This window comes from Zonotrichia albicollis, chromosome 4 (genome assembly GCF_047830755.1).
Source record: "Zonotrichia albicollis isolate bZonAlb1 chromosome 4, bZonAlb1.hap1, whole genome shotgun sequence".
Taxonomy (NCBI): Eukaryota; Metazoa; Chordata; class Aves; order Passeriformes; family Passerellidae; genus Zonotrichia; species Zonotrichia albicollis.
In genome coordinates, this window is record NC_133822.1 from 13275750 (window position 1) to 13294546 (window position 18797).

Below are 18797 nucleotides of genomic sequence, written 5' to 3' on the forward strand. Positions count from 1 at the left end.
GTGCTCCAGAGACAGAGGATGGGAGTGGGAAAATGGGTTTGCTCTTTTAGGAAAAGAAGGGACTTTCCTGCAAAATGGAGACACTTGCTGAGAAAGGGAGGGAACTGGAGAGCAGTGACAGGGAGTTTTCATTCTTTGAAGTAATTTGCAAGGGCAAATTACATCTGTTTCCATTGGCAGTCTTGGAAGCAGTATGTATGCTATAATGAAATGTCACAAAAACAGAGTTGATGCTCAGCACTGGTCCAGCTTCCATCAGTGGAAGTGTTTGGCTGCCTTTAGAGTGCTTGAGTAATTCCAGTAATTTCTGATTATAATCATGTCAAGGTGTTCTTTCTTTGCCCTGGCAAGAAGAGAAGCCCTTCCTGCTCAATGTCTGCCTGCTCCCTGTCTCCAGGTGTGTGTGTGTTCTTAAATCTTATGCCTGTGGAGGTAATTAGCTGTAGGTACTACATGTGGTAAGAGAAAGAATAAGAGGCTAAAAAGTGTTAAATATTTAAACAGAAAATTAACTTAGAAGACTGTTATGTCAAAAGACTTGAAACATGCTGAAAGTCAAGGTTAAAGTTCATATAATTTTGATTTATATGCTTTTTAGGCCACTTTCCAATAAGTTAAGTTCTAAGTACAAAGGTAGAAGCAATTACCTGTGTAGTTCTGAGAGGAGCAATATTTAAATAATATCAGGAAACAATAGTGTTACACCATTGAAAACAAACAGCATGTTAACATGATTGTTCTGTAAAACTCAAAATAATCCTTTGGCTTTACATGGCATTAGTAATACTTAGCTGGAATGTGTCCAGTTTTGAGTACTGTGCTTTGAAACTGTAGAGTCTCAAGGAGAACATGTGATCAGAGTCCTGAAATCATGATTAACAAGAGAATGAAAAGTTCTGGTTTTGTCTCAAAAGAGAAAACAAAGGGAAGGGGAGATGCATTCTTCTAGTATGTAAGAAGTTGCTACAGAGAAATAAAGAGATAAATTGTTTTGTCAACTGGCAGTAGGACTAGAAGTTATAACTTGACCTTATATAAAGGAAACTTAACTAAATAGCAAGATAAACTTGCTTGTAGCACTTGTCTGGGGGGCAGTAGGACTGTCAGTGCTGCAGGTTGTGAAGACCAGGTGAGCATCTCAGACTAAATTCAGTGCTCAGGAAAGGCTTCAGCCCTGGTGTCTCTTGTCTCAGGTTGATGTGACCATCTGCTCCCACCCACCCCACAGTAACAAAGGAAGGTTATCAGGCATGTGGGTGGATGGGGACTGAATGAAATGCAGCCATTGGACACACTTCAGCCACTTTGGTTGCCAACTTGTGTGTTGACCACTGTGAACTTGCTGGAAAAAGTCTTGCAGTCCTTCAGGGACTCTATTTGAATCCTTGTAGCAAATGGTGTCAATTTCCAAACCTAATTGTCTGGAAAATAAACCATGTAAATCTCATCTCTGAGTGATGCCAGGGATTCACCTGATTTTGGATGTTTCTCCATCCCTGCCCCAGTTCTAGTGCCAGGTTCATATCCAGTGGCAACCTTTCACCTGATGCCATCTGCTTGGTGCTGAGGAATCTTTTAACTTTGCAGGCAATTCATCTGGTTTGCAGCAGCTCTGTGAGTTTCCATGGTAAATGTCCCACCATGTCCCAGGTGCTCCTCAGAGGCTGTGGATATTTGTTGTTACTGTGTCTCGCTGTTTTTATCTTCTCAGCTGGCTCTGTGGTTTTTTGTCCTTATACAAAGAGCATATGCTTTGGGAGTTTTGGTTTTCCCAAGTGGAGGCATGCTTGCTCCCAGTTGTTGTCAGCATGACAACAATTGCAGCAGTTAACAGGACTTCTAGGTTTTGATACTAATCCCATCCTGGCTGCAGCACAAGAGCTTTGCTGAGCCACCTGAGAGCAGTGTTCTCTTAGCCATGCTCCTGGTGGCCATGCAGGTAATAGAAATCTCCTATGTTAATTTATGCCTTCCCTCAGATGTGTATAGAACTCATGCAGAGGAAATCCCCCATTGACTCCTGTAACTCCTTTTCCCCTGTGAAAATTTTCACATTGCCTCTACCTTCTGGGTTGATTGAGTATCCAGTTATTCTTTTAATACTGCAGAACTTCTTAGCTGGCCTTCCTCTTCCTGTGCCTCTGGAGAGTCAGCCTGTCTGTAATTACCAGATTCCTTTGAAAAGATGGACATTGACACTTCTGTCCTATCTCTGATGTTTCAGGTTTCTCTTACTTACATGCTTCAGGTCTTCTCGTCCTGCCTGGTTCTCCCCATAGGTTGTGGTGAGAAGCGCCTTTCTCCTTACAACAATAATTCTCTCAGGCATGCACTGAATTATTACAGCTTTCACATCTGCCTGATGTTCCCTGCTGGAGCAAAGAGGATCTAGCCAGATGTTTCCTGCCATCAGGAAAATTACTTCTCACTGCTCCCTCAGTGGTCCCTCACACAGGAGTGCTGGGAGAGCAGCCTATGGAATGCTGTGGCCTTCCTTTAGGATTGCTTTAAGGCCAGGGTGCCAGAGGGGACTGACTGCATCAGTCTCTTGTACCCTGCTCAAAGCTTTATGGATGGATGGGGATAAGAGTGTTCATGGTGAGAAATTCTGTATTGCTTACTCCAAGGTAATGTCTGTGTTTTAACTGTCTGGAGTTCAAGGGTTGAATACAAACACAGCTGAAGGGGCAGTGAATAACATGAGACAAGCAACTTGCCTTTAAAAGGGAAATAAGTGAAAGAGCTTGTATTATGTCAGTCTGCTGAAACTTCAGGTTTTATCTGAAGCTTACCAGCTGCACAAGTGCTCCCACTGTGCAGCTGTCTTGGGTTTGTTGCAGTCAGCATTGCAGTTCAGTCCCAGGAGTAACACTATGTGCTGTCATGCCCCCCCTGTTTAGTCTGTTCTCAAGGCACTTCAGAACTTTCCTTCTTTCTTAGAAGCAGTTTTTATTGACTCTTGGCCACTAAAATTGAGTGGGAAGAGCTTTGTTTTATAATGTCCCTCTACACACTGCCCTCTGTGAAGCCTTGATCCTTAAGCAATATCTTAAAAAAAATAAACAAAGACCCAGGTTGTATCTGGAAAAGATTACATTCCTTCAAGTCAAATAGAAAGTTCATCCAACTTTTATTAAACACATTAGATGAGATGCTATCCTACAGATTTTTATTGGTTTCAGCTTGCATTCAACTCAAGCTGTTCACAACCTTTTGATGTATACCACAGTCCTAACACTACCAATGAACAACACTTAAAATATGATCCTCTTCTTGTGTTTTGTGATATGAAAATAGAGCTCTCAACTTCTCCAATCTCCAGGAAGGCAAGTAAATAAACAGTCAGTGCTTGACTCTGAAGTTTTGCCAAGGTGTTACATTCCTTTAAACACCACAACCTATTTCCTGGGCTTTAAATTGAAAGGTATACACAGCATAATAGTGTATCTCTCTTCCCCTGAACTCATGCTGCTGTCGTGCCTGGTAGGTTTTGTAATTAATTCCCCCCCATCATTCTCAGTTCAGGAGGCTGTTTGCTTTTGTGATTTAATCAAGCTAATAAAGTATTCCTCAAAATCCACTCATGTTCTCATGGTATCCAGAGTACAAGCAGTGAGTACAGTTAAGACCCAAGCAGTCATCAAAAGGTCCAGCTAAACCTTGTTGCTTGATTAGTGCCTCATACATAAATTAATTCAAATATAGGAAATAACTTTGAACCTCCTACTAGTGATGGGCTTAATAGCCTTAATATTTGCCTCACAGGCAAATTTCCAGGAGTATAAGGAACAAAACTTTTTTCTACATTCACATGGCAAAACCAAAATGAGAAACAGAGCTCATACAGAAACTCAGCTTTAAAATGGCTCTTGTAAATTTGTTCCTGTGTTCCCTAAACTCTGCTTTAACTTTCTTGCCAAGGTGTAAGCAGTGCATGAAACCAGTTACAGCACTGATTCTGTGTTTCAGTGTTTGTTTCTTGTACAGGAGTACAAGCCATAGTCACAAAAACATGAGAGAGAGGAGCTGGGACCAAGCACTCCAATATGCACTTTCTGGAAATATCTCTGCCCTGCATTTATTTCTCCCTAGGAGAAAAAGCTGTATTTCAGTGTTCTACATCTCTGTTAAAGGATCAGCTGAAATTTTCCTTTATACTTCTTTGTTGGTTTGATTTCTTGTCACCTGGAGGCTGTTTCCTTAAAAAACAGACTGATGAAATGTTTCAAGTGCTATCTATGCTTAAAAGATTCTGTTTTAGTTTTTGTTCTGTACTCTCTGATACAGTACTATTGAAAATCAGTGTTTCAGGAAAGCTTTGAGGAACTGAACTTTCAGATTTTAATGGATTCCATATACAACACATTTGTCCAACTTGGTGATTCATCACAGATTTCAGTCTGCAGTTAGATGATGAGTAGAGGTCTGTGGGTTCTGCTTTACTGTAGGAATGACACTGACACTGAGTGTGCTTGAGACTGCTGCTGTCTGGAGCAATGAGGAGTGCAGAAATTGTATTGAGACATCCCCATGGAGACACCTGAAGGCATGTTGTAGTCTGATAACAAGGGACACTCAAGTGACTCTGGCATTGTTGGACTCTTCTGAGAACTCTGTACTTCCAAACCACACCTCAGCCTGTTGTGAATTGCTGTGGGTTTGGCCCATAAACTCAAATGAATCCCTCTTAGAGCTGCTAAAGCTCTGAAATGCTATTGAAAAGTTCTGGCGCACAGGCCTGAGTTGTGGAAACCAGTGCAGTGATGTCACTTGGAGTTTTGCCACTGTTTTTGCTGTGGCCAGAATTTAATTTCAGCTGTGTTACAGGTCAGAGCAGAGCATGTTTGCAAAATTGGCTCAGAATCTGCTTCCCTGCCATCCCTCTTGCTATTACAGGCTCAAATTATTCTCAACTTAGAATTCACACAATTAAATGAACACCAAAGTAATAATAAATGATATTTTGTAAAGATAAACCAAAGTGAAGGTTGATCTTGTGATAAAGGCACTGATTTGGTACTTTTAAGATCACAGTTTAATTCCCAATATGGACACAAATCTTTTGTATAAATTTGGAAGATCATTTATTCTGTCTGGCTCTCAGGTTTTTGATTATAAAATGACACTGAGTTGAACTCTCTTCTTTGTTAGTGAGCTTTTCAGAGCATGCCTGTGAGTACAGTTTATGTGAAACCTGTAAGACAGATACCTCGGGGGTTTTTTAGGCCATTATCATAAAGAAACAGTAATACTTGCAAAATGTCCAGGCATCTGGACAATCAGGTCTTACCATGGCTCTTAAAATCTTTGAAATTACTTAGCCAGATCAGTATCTCATGTAGAGCCATGGTTTAACCAGAACTGGCTATTGAGCACCAGGCTGCCACTCACTCCCCACAGTGGGATGGGGGAGAAAAGCAGAAAAGTAAAAGTGAGAAAAGTCATGGTTGGGATAGAGAGAGATTTTGAGATTAAGACAGTTTGATAGATAAAGCAAAAGCAGTGAACACAAGCCAAGCAAAATGAGGGATTCTTTCACTGCTTCCCAGGGCAAGCACGTGTTCAGCCATCCCCAGGAAAGCAGGACTGTGTCTCATGTACTGGGTCAGACAAAGGCCATCACTGAGTGTCCCCTGCTCCTCCTCCTGCCAGCTGTGATACAGAACGTGCCACCATGCAGTTCAGAATGTCCCTTTGGTCATTTGGGGTCAGCTGTCCTGGCTCTGTCCCCTCCCAGCTTATGGTGCACCCCCAGCCTCCTCACTGGCAGGGCAATATTAGAAGAAGAAAAGGTTTTGATGCTCTGAAAGGGCCACTCAGAAATAAGAAATTTTATATATTGTCAACACTGTTTTCAGCAGAAATCTAAAACATGGTTAATCTCAGCTGCTATTAAAAAAATAACCCTATCCCAGAGAAAAGCAGCACATGTAGGGTCTGTGTGGCAAGGTTGCTGGGAGGGCTCTAGGGGTGGCTTCTGTGAGAAGCTGCCAGAAGCTTCCCCAGTGCCCTACAGAGCCAGCACCAGCCTGCTCCAGGATGGATCCACCACTGACCAGGGCTGAACCCATCAGTGATGATGAGTAAGAGGAGTTAAAGAGGAAAAACCCTACAGCAGCTGGAGAAAGGAGTGAAATATGTGAGAGAAACAGCCCTGCTGATGTGGAGGCCAGAGCAGAAGCAGGGGCAGGGGGTACTCCAGCTGCCAGAGCAGAGATTCCCCTGGTGCAGCCCCTGCGGTCTGCAGGGGTGCAGATATCCACCTGCAGCTTGGGGAGGGCTCCATGGCAGAGCAGGGGCAGAGCATCAGGAGCTCTCTTTCTGCAGAGGAAGGAGTGGCAGAGAGGATGTGTGACCTGACCAAAACCCCCATTCTCCATCCCTCTGTGCCTCTGGTGGGGAGGAAGTAGAGAAATCAGCAATGCAATTAAGCCTGGAAAAAAGGGAGGGGTGAGTGGGATATGTTTTTAAGATTTGACTTTATTTTTTATTACCCTTCTCTGAGCTGATTTGTAATAAATAAAATTAATTTTTCCCCATGTCAAGTCTGTTTTCCCTGTGACAGTAACTGCTGATTGAACTCTCCCTGTCCTTATCTTGATCCATGAGCTTCTTGTTACATTTTCTCTGGCCTGTTCATTTGAGAAGAATGGTAGAGTGGCTTTGGTAGGGACCTGACATCCAAGCAGGGTCAACCCACCATAACACATTTCTTAGCTTAGAATAAAAAAGTGCAGTACTATATAATAAAACCATCTTTACTCTATTGTAAAGATGTATTATGGGAAAGTAGATTAATGTTACAAAAAATGTATCAAGAAGGAAATGCTTCTGCTAAAAGTACACAAATTCTACCAAATAAAAGTGCTCTAAGTGCTTCCAGGGAGCTTGTAAAAAAATGACAATGTGAAGATGATATGTTTACTGTGTGTCAAATTAAACTAAGACAACTCTCTTTTCCAGGTCACATGAATCAAAGGGATGAAACAGACAAATGGATTAAGGCTGACACACAAAATGGCAAAGTGTGTCTTAAAAGCCAAAGCTGGATCCAGTCTGTCAAGCTGAAGAGTTCTTAAAGGTGAAATAGGCCAAAGAGATTAAATCAAGAAACTACAAAGGAACATTTCTGTAAAATTATGAAAAGTTGTGGATGAATATTCTTAATATAAAAGAGAAACTATTAAAAATGAGAGAATTTTAACCCAAGATTTGCCTGTGACAGTGCTGGTGCTAAACAGTCTGGTTTACTTTTAGTGCCTTTTAGGAACAGGATGATCTTACATATTCAGAATTCCTATAATTTGACCCACTTACCCTATCAGTTTAAAAGCTGATAGCTCTCAAACAGAAGTTTGTTGTTTTTTAAAAATGTAAAAAAGCATTTTCAACACTTCCAAGATGCCATGCTTTGCAAGCTCTGTTGTACTTTTAAATTAAATGTCCCAATACTGTGGAAATTCTGCTGGTTTATGCAAAATGCAGAGAATTTTCTTCAACCAAATTGTATCATGGACAGGAAAAAATCACTTTCAGTGTGGTTCTTATGTGGTCTTCTCATTTGGTGTTTGAACCCTGAGCAGTTTCTGCCTGGCTGATGGGTACTCTCTGTGTAAAAATACTTCTGTGAAATGGCAGAACTTGCTCTGTGTCATCCTGAACCTCTGGTTTGTGGATAGAAGAACTCCAGCTCTGTCTACCACTGCTCACCTGCAAAGAAAAGCTTTTAAATAAACAAAAGTACCATGGATCTGCCTGATTTCAAGGAGGAGCACTCCTCCAACTGGGCTTAGGGGAGAGTCCACCTGAGCATTCCCCTAAGGAGAAGCTGCCCTGGGAGGGAAATGTTGCCTTTGTGCCTGAGAGCTGGAATCTCACTGTTTGCTCTCTCTGCAGTGAGGGAGGGCCCTGTCCTGCAGAGCTCCTGGGAGGCAGAGAGGGAGGTGAGGGGAGCTGTGAACCTGCACAAGGGCAGGTCTGATTTTTGTGGAGGGTTCTGTGTTTCTGTAAAACAAGCACACAGTAAAGTAAATGGGGCTTTTAAAAGCCTTTCCATGCATCTCTATGGCACCTTATAAAAGCAGTAGTGAAATTTGTGTTTTGAGCTGAAATGTCAGAATCCCTGCCAGCTCAGGGGATGGTGAGGAGCAAGAGAGAATTCAGAGTGCCAGCTCAGGCTTTAAGTTTTGTAAATATGTGTATGTTCCTTGGGTCATAATGGAACATTATGAAATTAACTTCTTTTGCCACAGGATTCCCCAGGAGATATAATTGCCTCTGGCTAATGGACTTCAAGAGTCAAGGGAAGCATACCTACTATAATTCAGGGTGGTTAAAAACTCCCCTTCCTGTTTATTGTTGTGTGTACTGCTTGTTGGGATGAGGTGGGCACTAATGCATATGACAAATTATATGTATTTTTAATATAAACAGTAATATATAAAACATTTCTAATAGTATTACTAAAGGCATTACAATATTACTAGATATGAGTTATTATTATACTTTTTAAAGTTACAAAATTAATAAATTATAATGGTCTTTGATACCCAGAAAAATATTTGAAACTAATGTTTTCTATGTCCTGCTGCAGCCAAAGTGAAAAAAGCACCTCAAAATTCACACCACATGAAAACAGTCTAGTAGGTATTTCAAAAGATTGAATCCGTTTAATGGTCCCATTATTCACCTGAAATACAAAGCCTGTCAGCCTCTGAGATTAAGGTTGTGGTTTTTGAGACTGCTGCATCAGCCATTTAAGGGAGAACATAGTAAGAAAACATGTTATTTATTCCATTTTCAAAAGAAAGCAAACTCAGACTTTGAATTCATAGATTTTCTAAATCTAGCAGGAATTAAACATCAGACTTGTTAGTTACTTGCTTAAAGAAGTTTAAATCAGCCAGCAGAAAAACTGTGCTACCGCTAAAGCTACTGATTATATTCATTCCAAGCTAAAACATGTTGAGACTAGCTAGAATGTTAATATAAAGGTCAAGAATGAGTTGAAGGAGGACAAATCCTTCCTTATGAGTTTCCCCAAAGGCATTGAACAATGTCTTGTTCTGCTCTAATAAGGTGAAACTGTATTTATCTCTAGACAAGGGAAGATTAGTAGGTTATCAGCAATTAGAGTTTGAATGGCAAATCCCTTGTGAGCCCATATATCTTTTTTTATCCATTTGATGAGAAGACATTCTTGTAAGTGGAGCAAATTTATACTCCTAACACTTTTTTCATCTGTGCTCCCTTTAATTTGGTTCTCCTGCTCTCTCAGCTGCCAGCCAGCCTACAGTTCAGACCTGCAGACACAAACATGAGGTTGTTTAGAGAGCTGGACTCAGCCCAAGAGGCTTTTATGAGAATGAGGGCTGTGGGTGCACAAGTGACTGTTGAGAAGTGGAGAACTGTGCCTAAATGCATGGGTATTAAAGAATCACTGCCTACTCACTGCTTCCACTCCTCAAGAAGGCTGCACTTGATGGGTACCAACCACACCAAGTGTGAAGTTCTCTGGGGAGTCAGAGTGCTTATGTCCTGGAGAGGACCTTCATGGCAAACAAATCCTCCAACACATGCAGATTTATTCCTTGCTTACTCTGCACGGGACTACAAAAACTTTCATTATTGAAAGATGAAGACAGCTTGAATCAACATCTGAGAGTTAGCAGTGCTGTCTGAGTGCAGCTGTCTTGCTTGAAGGCATTCATACTCCTGTGAGAAAGATTTGCTATGCTTCCTTACTAATGCAACAAATGGCCTTTTATTAAAGTGTGATTAGTTTTAAGAAAAAATAACACAGTGGTCTTTTCATGCTCTAGAGAAAAACCCTTAAACTGTAGAGATGCTGCACAATTTCTTCATTTTTCATTTTGAAGAATTTGTTTTTTCAGGCTCTGATCTGCATGTTTTGGTGAAGGTGATTATGTTATCATCCCAGTCATATCTGAGCCAGGAAGGATGGTCAGCATCATTGTGTTCCTGTTTCTCCAGTTCAGCTGTGTATTTCAAAGTAGCTTGTCTTCAACAAAAGTTTAATAATGACAAAATTTTTCAGAGGTTGTTTTTACAAAGAACATTAAAAGCAGTTTAATGAGAAGTTCCTTGCTTTAGCTAAAACTATCAATATTATAAGGGTGTTGAGGAAAGTAAACCAGAAGATAATTGGTTAGGTCACAGAGTCACAGAATGAATTATGTTGGAAGAGGCCTCTGGAGAGTGTTTTAACCTGCTGTTGCTTTAAGTGTATCCAGCTAGACCAGGTGAGTCATGGCTTTGCCAGATGAGGTCTGAATACCTTTGGGGGTGAAGGTTGCACAGACTTTGGGATCCTCTTCAAGAGTTTGGCCAGCTTCCTGGTTAAAAAGTTAAAGTTTCCTTGTAATCAGAATGTAATCAGAATTTTCCATATGCCATTTGTCCTATCAGTGCACCTTTGACACTGGTCTGACTCTGTCTTCTCTGTGCTCTGATGAGAGTTAGAGACAGCAATAAGGTCTCCTCCATCTTGAGTCTTCTCCTGGGATGTAGCAAAGCAATTCTCTGAAGGTTCTTCACAGGTTACATGCTCCAGCACTTCAGTGGTCTTGATGGGTTCATCCACACTTGCTCTAGTGTGTCAGCATCTGCCTGAACACAGATCTGAGTGATGTCAGAGTGATGCCACTGGAATAATAACACTCTTTGGAAGAAAATATAAAACCAAACAAGACAAATAAACCAGTTACACCTGAGGGTATTACAGCATCTCCAAGCTGTTTTCTCATGGCTCTATAGGAAGGCTGTAGTAACTGTGCAGGTCCCTCTGTTTTTCTATATGAACCAGTGTCTGCGGCACCTCCAAGTATTTTACCCTTTCCTCATTCACCTTCTGCTTGATTTTGGGCAGCCTCTCTATTGTAGGTATCTTCTGTCACCCACCTCCTTTAGCATGTATTGTTTCAGAAATAGAATTGAGTACACAACAGGCAGTGCTACAGGAGCCTTGTGGTTACCTGCATTTGCTGGCTCTGGACCTGCCCCAAGGCTGTTCTGTTTTGCAGCTTCTGTGAGAGCTGAACCAGAAGAGAGTTGTCTGTGATGCCCAAACCTACCCATGACCCCTCAGATCCGCTTCAACATTTTGTGGCCACTGCTCTTTTGCAGAATTAGAACACAAAACTAATAAACTAGATCAAAATTTGAGAAAATCAGGCCTCCTGAGTGAGAGACTCAAAAGAAGAGCACCTCTCCCTTCTTTTTTGGCAGTGTCAATCCAGCAATTTTCAGGGCCTTCCCAAGCTGAAGAAACAGAACCCACCACTTGCAGTGCTGTGAATGTCTCTTTCTTTCCATGCCTTGTGTGAGCTGGCTGCCAGCCTGGTCCTGCTGAGCAGAGCACCCTCCTGCCCAGCCTCCCACTGTGCTGAATATTCCAGGGCTCCTGGGGAAGAGCCAGCTCTGCAGCTCCATCCCCTCCAGGAGATTCAGCCTGAGCTGGTGTGGCACAGCCACAGCAAAGCAGTCTTTCTCCCTGCTGGCCAACTCCCAAGTTCTGGAAAAATATAATATACAGCATCCAGACAATACTGGAAAAAAATCCAAATTGAAGTGCTCTGTGATCTGTCAGTAATGCTGCTACAGTGTTTTTGTGTTTGGTTCCCAAAGTGGAAATGCCGGAGGTGGTTACAAGGGGCAGATGTGCCCAGCTGTGATGCCTGCACCACTACAGCAGGAAAGGGAAGTGGGCAGGAGTGGAAAAGGGACAGAATTAGTGAAGCAAGAAGGGTTTGTTTGCAACCACTGCAGGATATTTTTTTTATAAAATGTCCAACACTGACACACTCTATGAACCACATGAACACAAGGCTGCATCTGTTTTTATATTAGGGAGGCCTGTGCCATTGAGGAATGTGTGCACAATTTATATAAGCTATAAGCTCTGACCTATAAAAAATCAACTCATCCAAGTCCAAATTCCTGTTTTTCATGGAAACTGCAATGTATAGTGGCTGTCTGAAGCATGTATAAGGGGAGCTGTTACTACTTTTTTGGAAAGTTATGATGTCCCATGCCTGGAGCTACAGTTGAGTGGTTTGCCAGAAACAGCCATTCATTAATCACCAACACATGGTAAAAAGATTGTTTATTTAAGATATACTGTACTATGACAGAGCCTGATTATTTTATTTATTTATTTATTTACTGTCTTAAATGAGCCAATTGATGAATAAAAGTATTTCAGCCAATAATTACCGTTATCTTTGGCAAAACAGCTGTCTCTTGGTATAAGTCAGACAAAAGAACTGGCTCAAACATAGGGCTTGAGCAGCACTGGAATACCTAATTGAATCCTTACCCAAAGTTTGAATCCATTTTACTGAAGGGGGTAACTGGGAAATACAGTTCTGCAACATGGTCTGAATCCTGAGCCATTCCACATTTCAGCAATTTTTCAGAATCGCAGAATGTGCTGAGTTGGAAGGAGCCAACCAGGATCATCAAGTCCAACTCCCAGCCCTGCACAGCACCATTCCCAGGAGTCACCCCATGTGCCTGAGAGCATTGTCCAAACACTTGGACTCTGTCAGGCTGGGGCTGTGACCACTGCTCTGGGGACCCTGTTCCTGTTTGACTGGGTCCATCATAATAAAAAGCAGAGATTTTGAAAAAACACTTCTTGAGCTAAGGTTACAGAAACCAATCATCAGTAAAAAGTAATAGAAAATAAAATCTCAAACATGGGAGAAATGTTTATAGTGCCAATACAGGAGAAATTAAGCAAGTGGAGGCAGGGAGCTAATGGGAAAAGCAGGAAGCATTCTGCAGGCATGCTCCAGGTTACAAAATGTGGTAAGAGTACATAGGACCTGAAGTATTCTGAGGTCCAGTAGTTTTATCATTTTATGGCATCCAGTTCATATGCATTCAGTGGCTGAAACATGGCACTCCAGGAGCCTCTGTGTCACTTCCAAAGAGAGAATTACAGTCAGTGTGAAGACAGTACTGTATTTCTGTTTCTTGTTTAACAGAAGACTTAGGAATAATTGCTGTTGGTCTTTTACCAAATTGTGTGTAGGAGGTCTTCATTTCCAGTTCCATGTTTGTTTGCATATTTGGATAAAACCTAAGAAATTCTGTGAGTTCTTGCAATGTCCTTTCTAATCAACAGCAGCCATTAGGAAACACAACAACAAAACCAAACAAAAATGAAAGTCTTCTCCAAATGTTAAATGTATTGTAACTATTAAGACCTAATGTAATTTTTGTTTAAAAGGCAAAAATTGTAAGAGGACTTGTTGATGAGTTTGTTAATAATGTAGTCATGAGTTTAGGAGAAATGTAACCAGTTTTATGTTAGTGCAGACAAGAAAGAAGGAAGCACCTAATTTTTAAGGAGTAATTTAAGGAGATCTTTTTAGGGAACCAAACTGTTACAGATGAGATGTAGTTTGGGGAAATTACAAGCCTAGCTGGCTTCTCTGTCAATGACGTGTTTCCTTTCTCATTTTGCATCTAGAAATGTTAACACAGAACGTTTTACAGGGAACAGAAGTGTTTCTCTAAAGATGCCAGTATGTTATTTCCTGTAGTCTTAAGGAGTAGTCTTAAGCAAATCAAGCTGACACCACCTTTTCCTACATTTTAGAAAGCAGAGAGTTAGGTTGTTTTTCCTTTAGCAGAAGAAATCAATTGTACCAGCACCATGTACTTCCACATTAGATTATCCATGATTCTTTCTGCCATTTAGAAACTGGATTAACTGAAAGGCCATTAGCCTCTGGATACAGAAATATGCAGCAGGATACCAGGCCACAAACCTTTTCTTCCTTCTAACATTTATTAAACCTGGAAGCAGGGCAGTATGTTGGCAAATGTAATCTCAAAATCTACCTTTTTCTGGAAAGAATGATCAATTGAAGGCCCATAACTGTTTCCTATGAAGCTGCTTTGGACTGAAACTTGGAGAACTTTGTAGCTCCACATGTTTTCTATTTTAATCTATCAAAACAGTAAAAATAAAAAAAGAAAAACAATGTGCACAATACAAGAGATATGAGTCAATACTTGCAAGGTTTAGTCTATTAAGAAATGTCTGCTAGGACGGGTTAGTGTTTAACAATAAATAATGGGGAATTCCTTTGGAACAATGAAGTAGTATTTTATGCCACAGATATTTTAAGGCAACTTTAAACTAAAATCATATTTCTTCTATTGCTTATTTAGAACCTAAGCCACTAGCATGTTTAATTCTCCAGATGAATGTAATTTTTACATACGACCTCTTCCATCTCCTTAAACAGAGAATGAAATTTCTCTACAATGTCAGTTTCACACCCTCTGAACATAACTTACACCTGAAACCAGCCTTTACCTTCTGTGAAAATCTAAGAAGCTGAATATGGTTTTAAGAGTTAGCTGAAAATGGAGAATTAAGGCTTGATTTCATTTTTTTGACAATCTGTTGCTTGTCATTCATTACTAAAAACATACAGGTTGTGAAAGAAACACATAGTTTTATAGAAATATGTGACAGTGACAATACTGTCATTGCCGTTGATGTTGCTGAAAAGCTACTGCAAGATAACTAACTCTAGAATCATGCCATATTTTACTGTGCTTTTGATGTAGTTATTGGCAGAAGATAAAATTTTTATCATCATTGCCATATTGACCTTGAACTGCAATTAAAAAAAAAAAAGATTTTCCTAAACTGGGAAACGTGCAGGATGTGGAACATATCAGAATCTCACTGTGAACTCACTTTTATCTTCTGAATGTCATTCCCAGTATATTCTGTGGCCTGGCAAAGTCTAGAGTGGGATTTCTTTGGACTTGTTGGAAAGAACAAGTTAAAAATGCTTGGGACTGCATTATTCTGCATATCAGTCCACCTAGCAGGTGTTGTCCCAGACTCAGATGGTGCAGGACAGGAGTTTCCTATCACTGAATATGTGGTGTGAAGGGTTAGAGACTGAGGCTGGCAAGGAAAAAAAACATCCACTGTCCAGAAAAGGAGACTCAAGAAAATAAAGTTGGCAAAGTTTACCTAATTCTGAACATCACAAAAAGGGCAAAGATAACACTGGGTGGAGACGTGTCTCATGGTTGCCTTTTTGTTTTGCAAAGATGTGTAACTCTCCAGGGTTATCTTCAGAGTAAAAATAACTGGTTGGGAAATTCCTTGGCTGGGTCAGAAGAGTTTAATCAAGACCTTTGGAGAACCCATTGCACATGGGACTCTTAGGCAGAGGCAAAATCTTGGGTTCATCCCAGGTCAGAATAATGCAAATGGGTTTCTGAGAAGTCATGTCAGCTCCTTGGTGATGGCTCACCCAGCACAACTTGGAATTTGCACAAGTTTCTGTTCCCATTTCATCTCACTTCTACAGGAGGATGGATCAGCAGGCAGAATCAGAAAGGGCTGACACTGTTGCTGCTCTAAACAGAGATATGAAGTCACAGAATAAACAAGTCAACAACAGTAATCTGAGGATAAAAGAAAAACCCTTGAGGCTTAAGATGAGAAAAACTGTAAATCATAAAATTATGAAGAGATTAAATGAATCTGAGTTGGTTTTTTTTCAATTACTACTGTTGCCTACCAATCCTTCAAAGCACTTTCTGTATTGTCATGGTTTGAGCCTGGCACAGAGCCAGTGCCCCCCATGAAAATGCCCTCACCCTGGTGTCTGCTGTGAGATGTGACCAGGAATAAGCAAAACAGGCTCCAACTTAAACATAAAGAACACTTTATTACCTAAACTACAGGAAAATAGGGAAAGACCATAAGGAAAAAGAAAAAAAGAATTGAAAACCTTACAAAAAAACCACTTTCCTCCTCCTCACTACCTGACTTTCCCAATCCGATACATTCTCCCAAATCATCAACTGCCCAGCCTTGGCCCCACACTTTAGTATACTCAAACTGCAGTTCATGAAGAGGAAAGGAGTCCTTCTGGTTCCATAGGCTTCTCCTGGAAACACACTGAAACCTCGTGTGCTTCTCTGTCACTTCGGCACCGCCCGGAAAAAGTCCTTTTGCCGCTTGTGACATCTTCCTTCCATGCCCAGTGCTCTCACCACTGTGCATGGCCAGAGCTGCTTTTAGGGTTGTCTTTCAAGGATGCCTTGTCTCACTCCAAAAAGGCACAGTCTCTGCTTTGGGACATCTGTCCCCCCCATATTTTTCCAACCCCCTGGGGCCGGGGGGTCCTCACGAATGAACCCTCCTGGTTTTGAGCCACTGCTTCCCCCTAAATGCAGTCTGTGTCACAGGAACAACTGAGTCCATGGCCACAAGAAAAGTCCAGCCAAAAGGCCACTCCAAATCATCTCTCCCCATTCAATCATCTCCACGTTCTTCGGGCCAGGTCCTTGTCTCATCTCATCTCTCATCTCTCTTCTTATTCAGCTTCGAGGAGGATTAGCATTTTTGCAAGGCCCCAATCATGAAAGAAAGGGGTTAAAACTTTCAGTCTCTGTCTGTCCCGGAGCGGCACTCCCACACACGCTGCCCACACGCTGCCGCTCTGGCCGGGCACTCTTCCTCCCCCCTTCTCCTCCTGGGCCGGCTGCTATCACATTCGGTGTCGCCGGCTCTCTCTCTCTCTCTCTCTCTCCTGGGGGGGGGAATGGCTGCCCGAGGGCTGACTCCCTGGGATCTTCCACCCTTCCATCCTCGAAGCCCCCTCACCTCCCATCTCTGTCCAGGCCCAGGGCCTACCACGTGGCTGCCCCTCCCCCGCCCAGCAGCAGCGACTGGACAGGGGAGGGTGATCTGACCTCTTCGCCGCGACGTCCCAAGAGAGAGTGCCAAGGGCAGTGCCCTGCTTTTTAACCCCTGTGTATTCTCGGAGGTGTGTCCAAACCCCACTGGCTACACCAGGTGCCAGTCTCAAACCCAAAACCTTCATTGGTTTGACCACAGCTTCCCAGAATTCCCACTTCTTCCTGGTCAAACCACCACATGTATCTAACAAGTGTTTAATTAGAAGTAGAGATTTTAAGGAGAGAGTTCTGAGATGACATTGAGAAAACTACATCTGAGAGAAGTGAAGAAAATAAGACCTGTGACAGCAGAATTGTTTGTGGTAAGACAGGGAAATAGTAGAGGAGGATTTGGAAAGTGTGAAGCACACTGGAAATACCTTTTGTGTTATTAAGTATGTGTATTGGTCTTGTGGTCTCTAAAGCAGCTATTAAACCCTGGAATGGCTCAGCAGGAAGTACAGTACTTACAGAGGAACTGTTAAAGTACTGTTAGAGCTCTCCTAGTATAGACTGTCTATATAGGATGGGATTTTATATTTCTTACTCTCATAATGTTTTATTAAGTTATCTATTCAGATAGATCAACCATGTCTAAACTTCAGTTCCTTTCCAGTTTCAGGCCCTGAGCATGTCTGGCCACTGGGCTGTTCTGGGTACACAGGGCCTGGTCTGTAATACTCTTAATCCCCATGGAAGGGTGGTGGGAATTGAATCCACATCTTTTGAGACTCACAAGACTCAACTTAGTTCTCCCAGTTTTTAAGGGTAAAGAAGGAAGGCTTCAGCAATTACAGGCCTTCCAATCTCACTTCAGTGCCTGGTGAAATTATAGAGAAACTTATTCTGAGAGTAACTGAGAAATATTTGAGAGACAATGCAGTCACTGGGCACAGCCAGCATAGCTTCACAGAGGGGGAAGTCCTGCTTAACCAACTTTATTTTCTTTTATGACAAGGTCATCCACCTAGCTGACCAAAGTAGGCCAGTAGATATGGTGGGTTTGGATTTTAGCAGAGCTTTTGATCCTGTCTCCAAAAGTATCCTGGATAAACTGTCCAGCAAGTCCATAATACCCTGGTTAAGCAACTGGCTCACAGGTTGGGCTCAAGGGGTTACAGTAAATGAGGTTATATCAGGTTAGTGGCCAGACACCAGTGCTCAATTTGTAATGTTTTTATAAATGATCTGGATGCAGGAATTAAATGCAAAGTGTGCCAATGATACTAAACAAGATTCCCTGCAGGGTAGAAAGGAGCTACAGAGAGATCAGGACAGACTGAAGAGCTGGACTCATGCCAGCTGCATGAAACTAAACAAGAGCAAACACTCAATTCTTACCTGGGATGGGGTAAACTTGGTTATACATAACCCCTGGGAGATGAAAGGCTGGAGAAAAAGCCCTGAAGAAAGGGATCTAGGACTCTGGTTCTATGGAAAGTTGAACAGGAGCCAGCAGTGCCCTGGCAGCCAGGAGGGCCACCTGTTCCTGGTGACATCAGGCACAGCAGCACCAGCTGGGCAGTGGAGGGGACTGTCCTGCTCTGCTCTGCACTGGGGCAGCCTCACCTCCAGTGCTGGGGGCAGTTTGGGGCACCACAATGTAAGAAAGACATTAAACTATTAGGGACCATCCAGAGAAAGGTGACCAAGATGGTGAAATATCTTGAGCGCAAGAACTACAAGGAGCAGTTTATGTCACTTGGCTTGTTCATCCTGGAGAAGGGAAGGCTGAGGGGGAAGGGCTGACCAGTGATGAGGCACAAGCTGTGTCAGGGGAGGATCAGACTGAACTTTAAGAGAAGGTTCTTAGAGGCTGGTCAGTAAAAACCAACCTGGGAAGGTGGTCACAGTACCATAGCTTGACTCGGTTAAGCCAGATACCTAGCATGGCACTGTGATGCCAGTGAAGAAAAGAACCTCATGTTTTGGGATTTACAACCTCCTCTGAAGTAAGATTAGGAATTATTTTCTTGGTAATTTTTCTACAGTCCAGTGTCATGAGAATCTGGAGTTGCTCACAGCCTTTCCAAAGATATCTCAGGTAT

General features: G+C 42.0%; 2 protein-coding genes across 2 annotated transcripts in view; one reads left to right on the forward strand and one right to left on the reverse strand.

Annotated features, from left to right (window-relative positions):
* The window catches only part of FAM185A (family with sequence similarity 185 member A), a 36824-nt gene extending 29076 nt beyond the window's left edge, over nt 1-7748 (forward strand). The window contains exon 8 of the mRNA XM_074538837.1: nt 6964-7748. Coding sequence (XP_074394938.1) covers nt 6964-7079 — 116 coding nt within the window. The 3' untranslated portion in view covers nt 7080-7748. The remainder of the gene's footprint in view (nt 1-6963) is intronic.
* A 998-nt stretch (nt 7749-8746) lies between these two features.
* Nucleotides 8747-18797, reverse strand: part of FBXL13 (F-box and leucine rich repeat protein 13) — a 64308-nt gene continuing 54257 nt past the window's right edge. The window contains 2 exon segments of the mRNA XM_074540204.1: nt 8747-10021; nt 18723-18795. Of these exon segments, the coding sequence (XP_074396305.1) occupies nt 9868-10021; nt 18723-18795 (227 nt within the window). The 3' untranslated portion in view covers nt 8747-9867.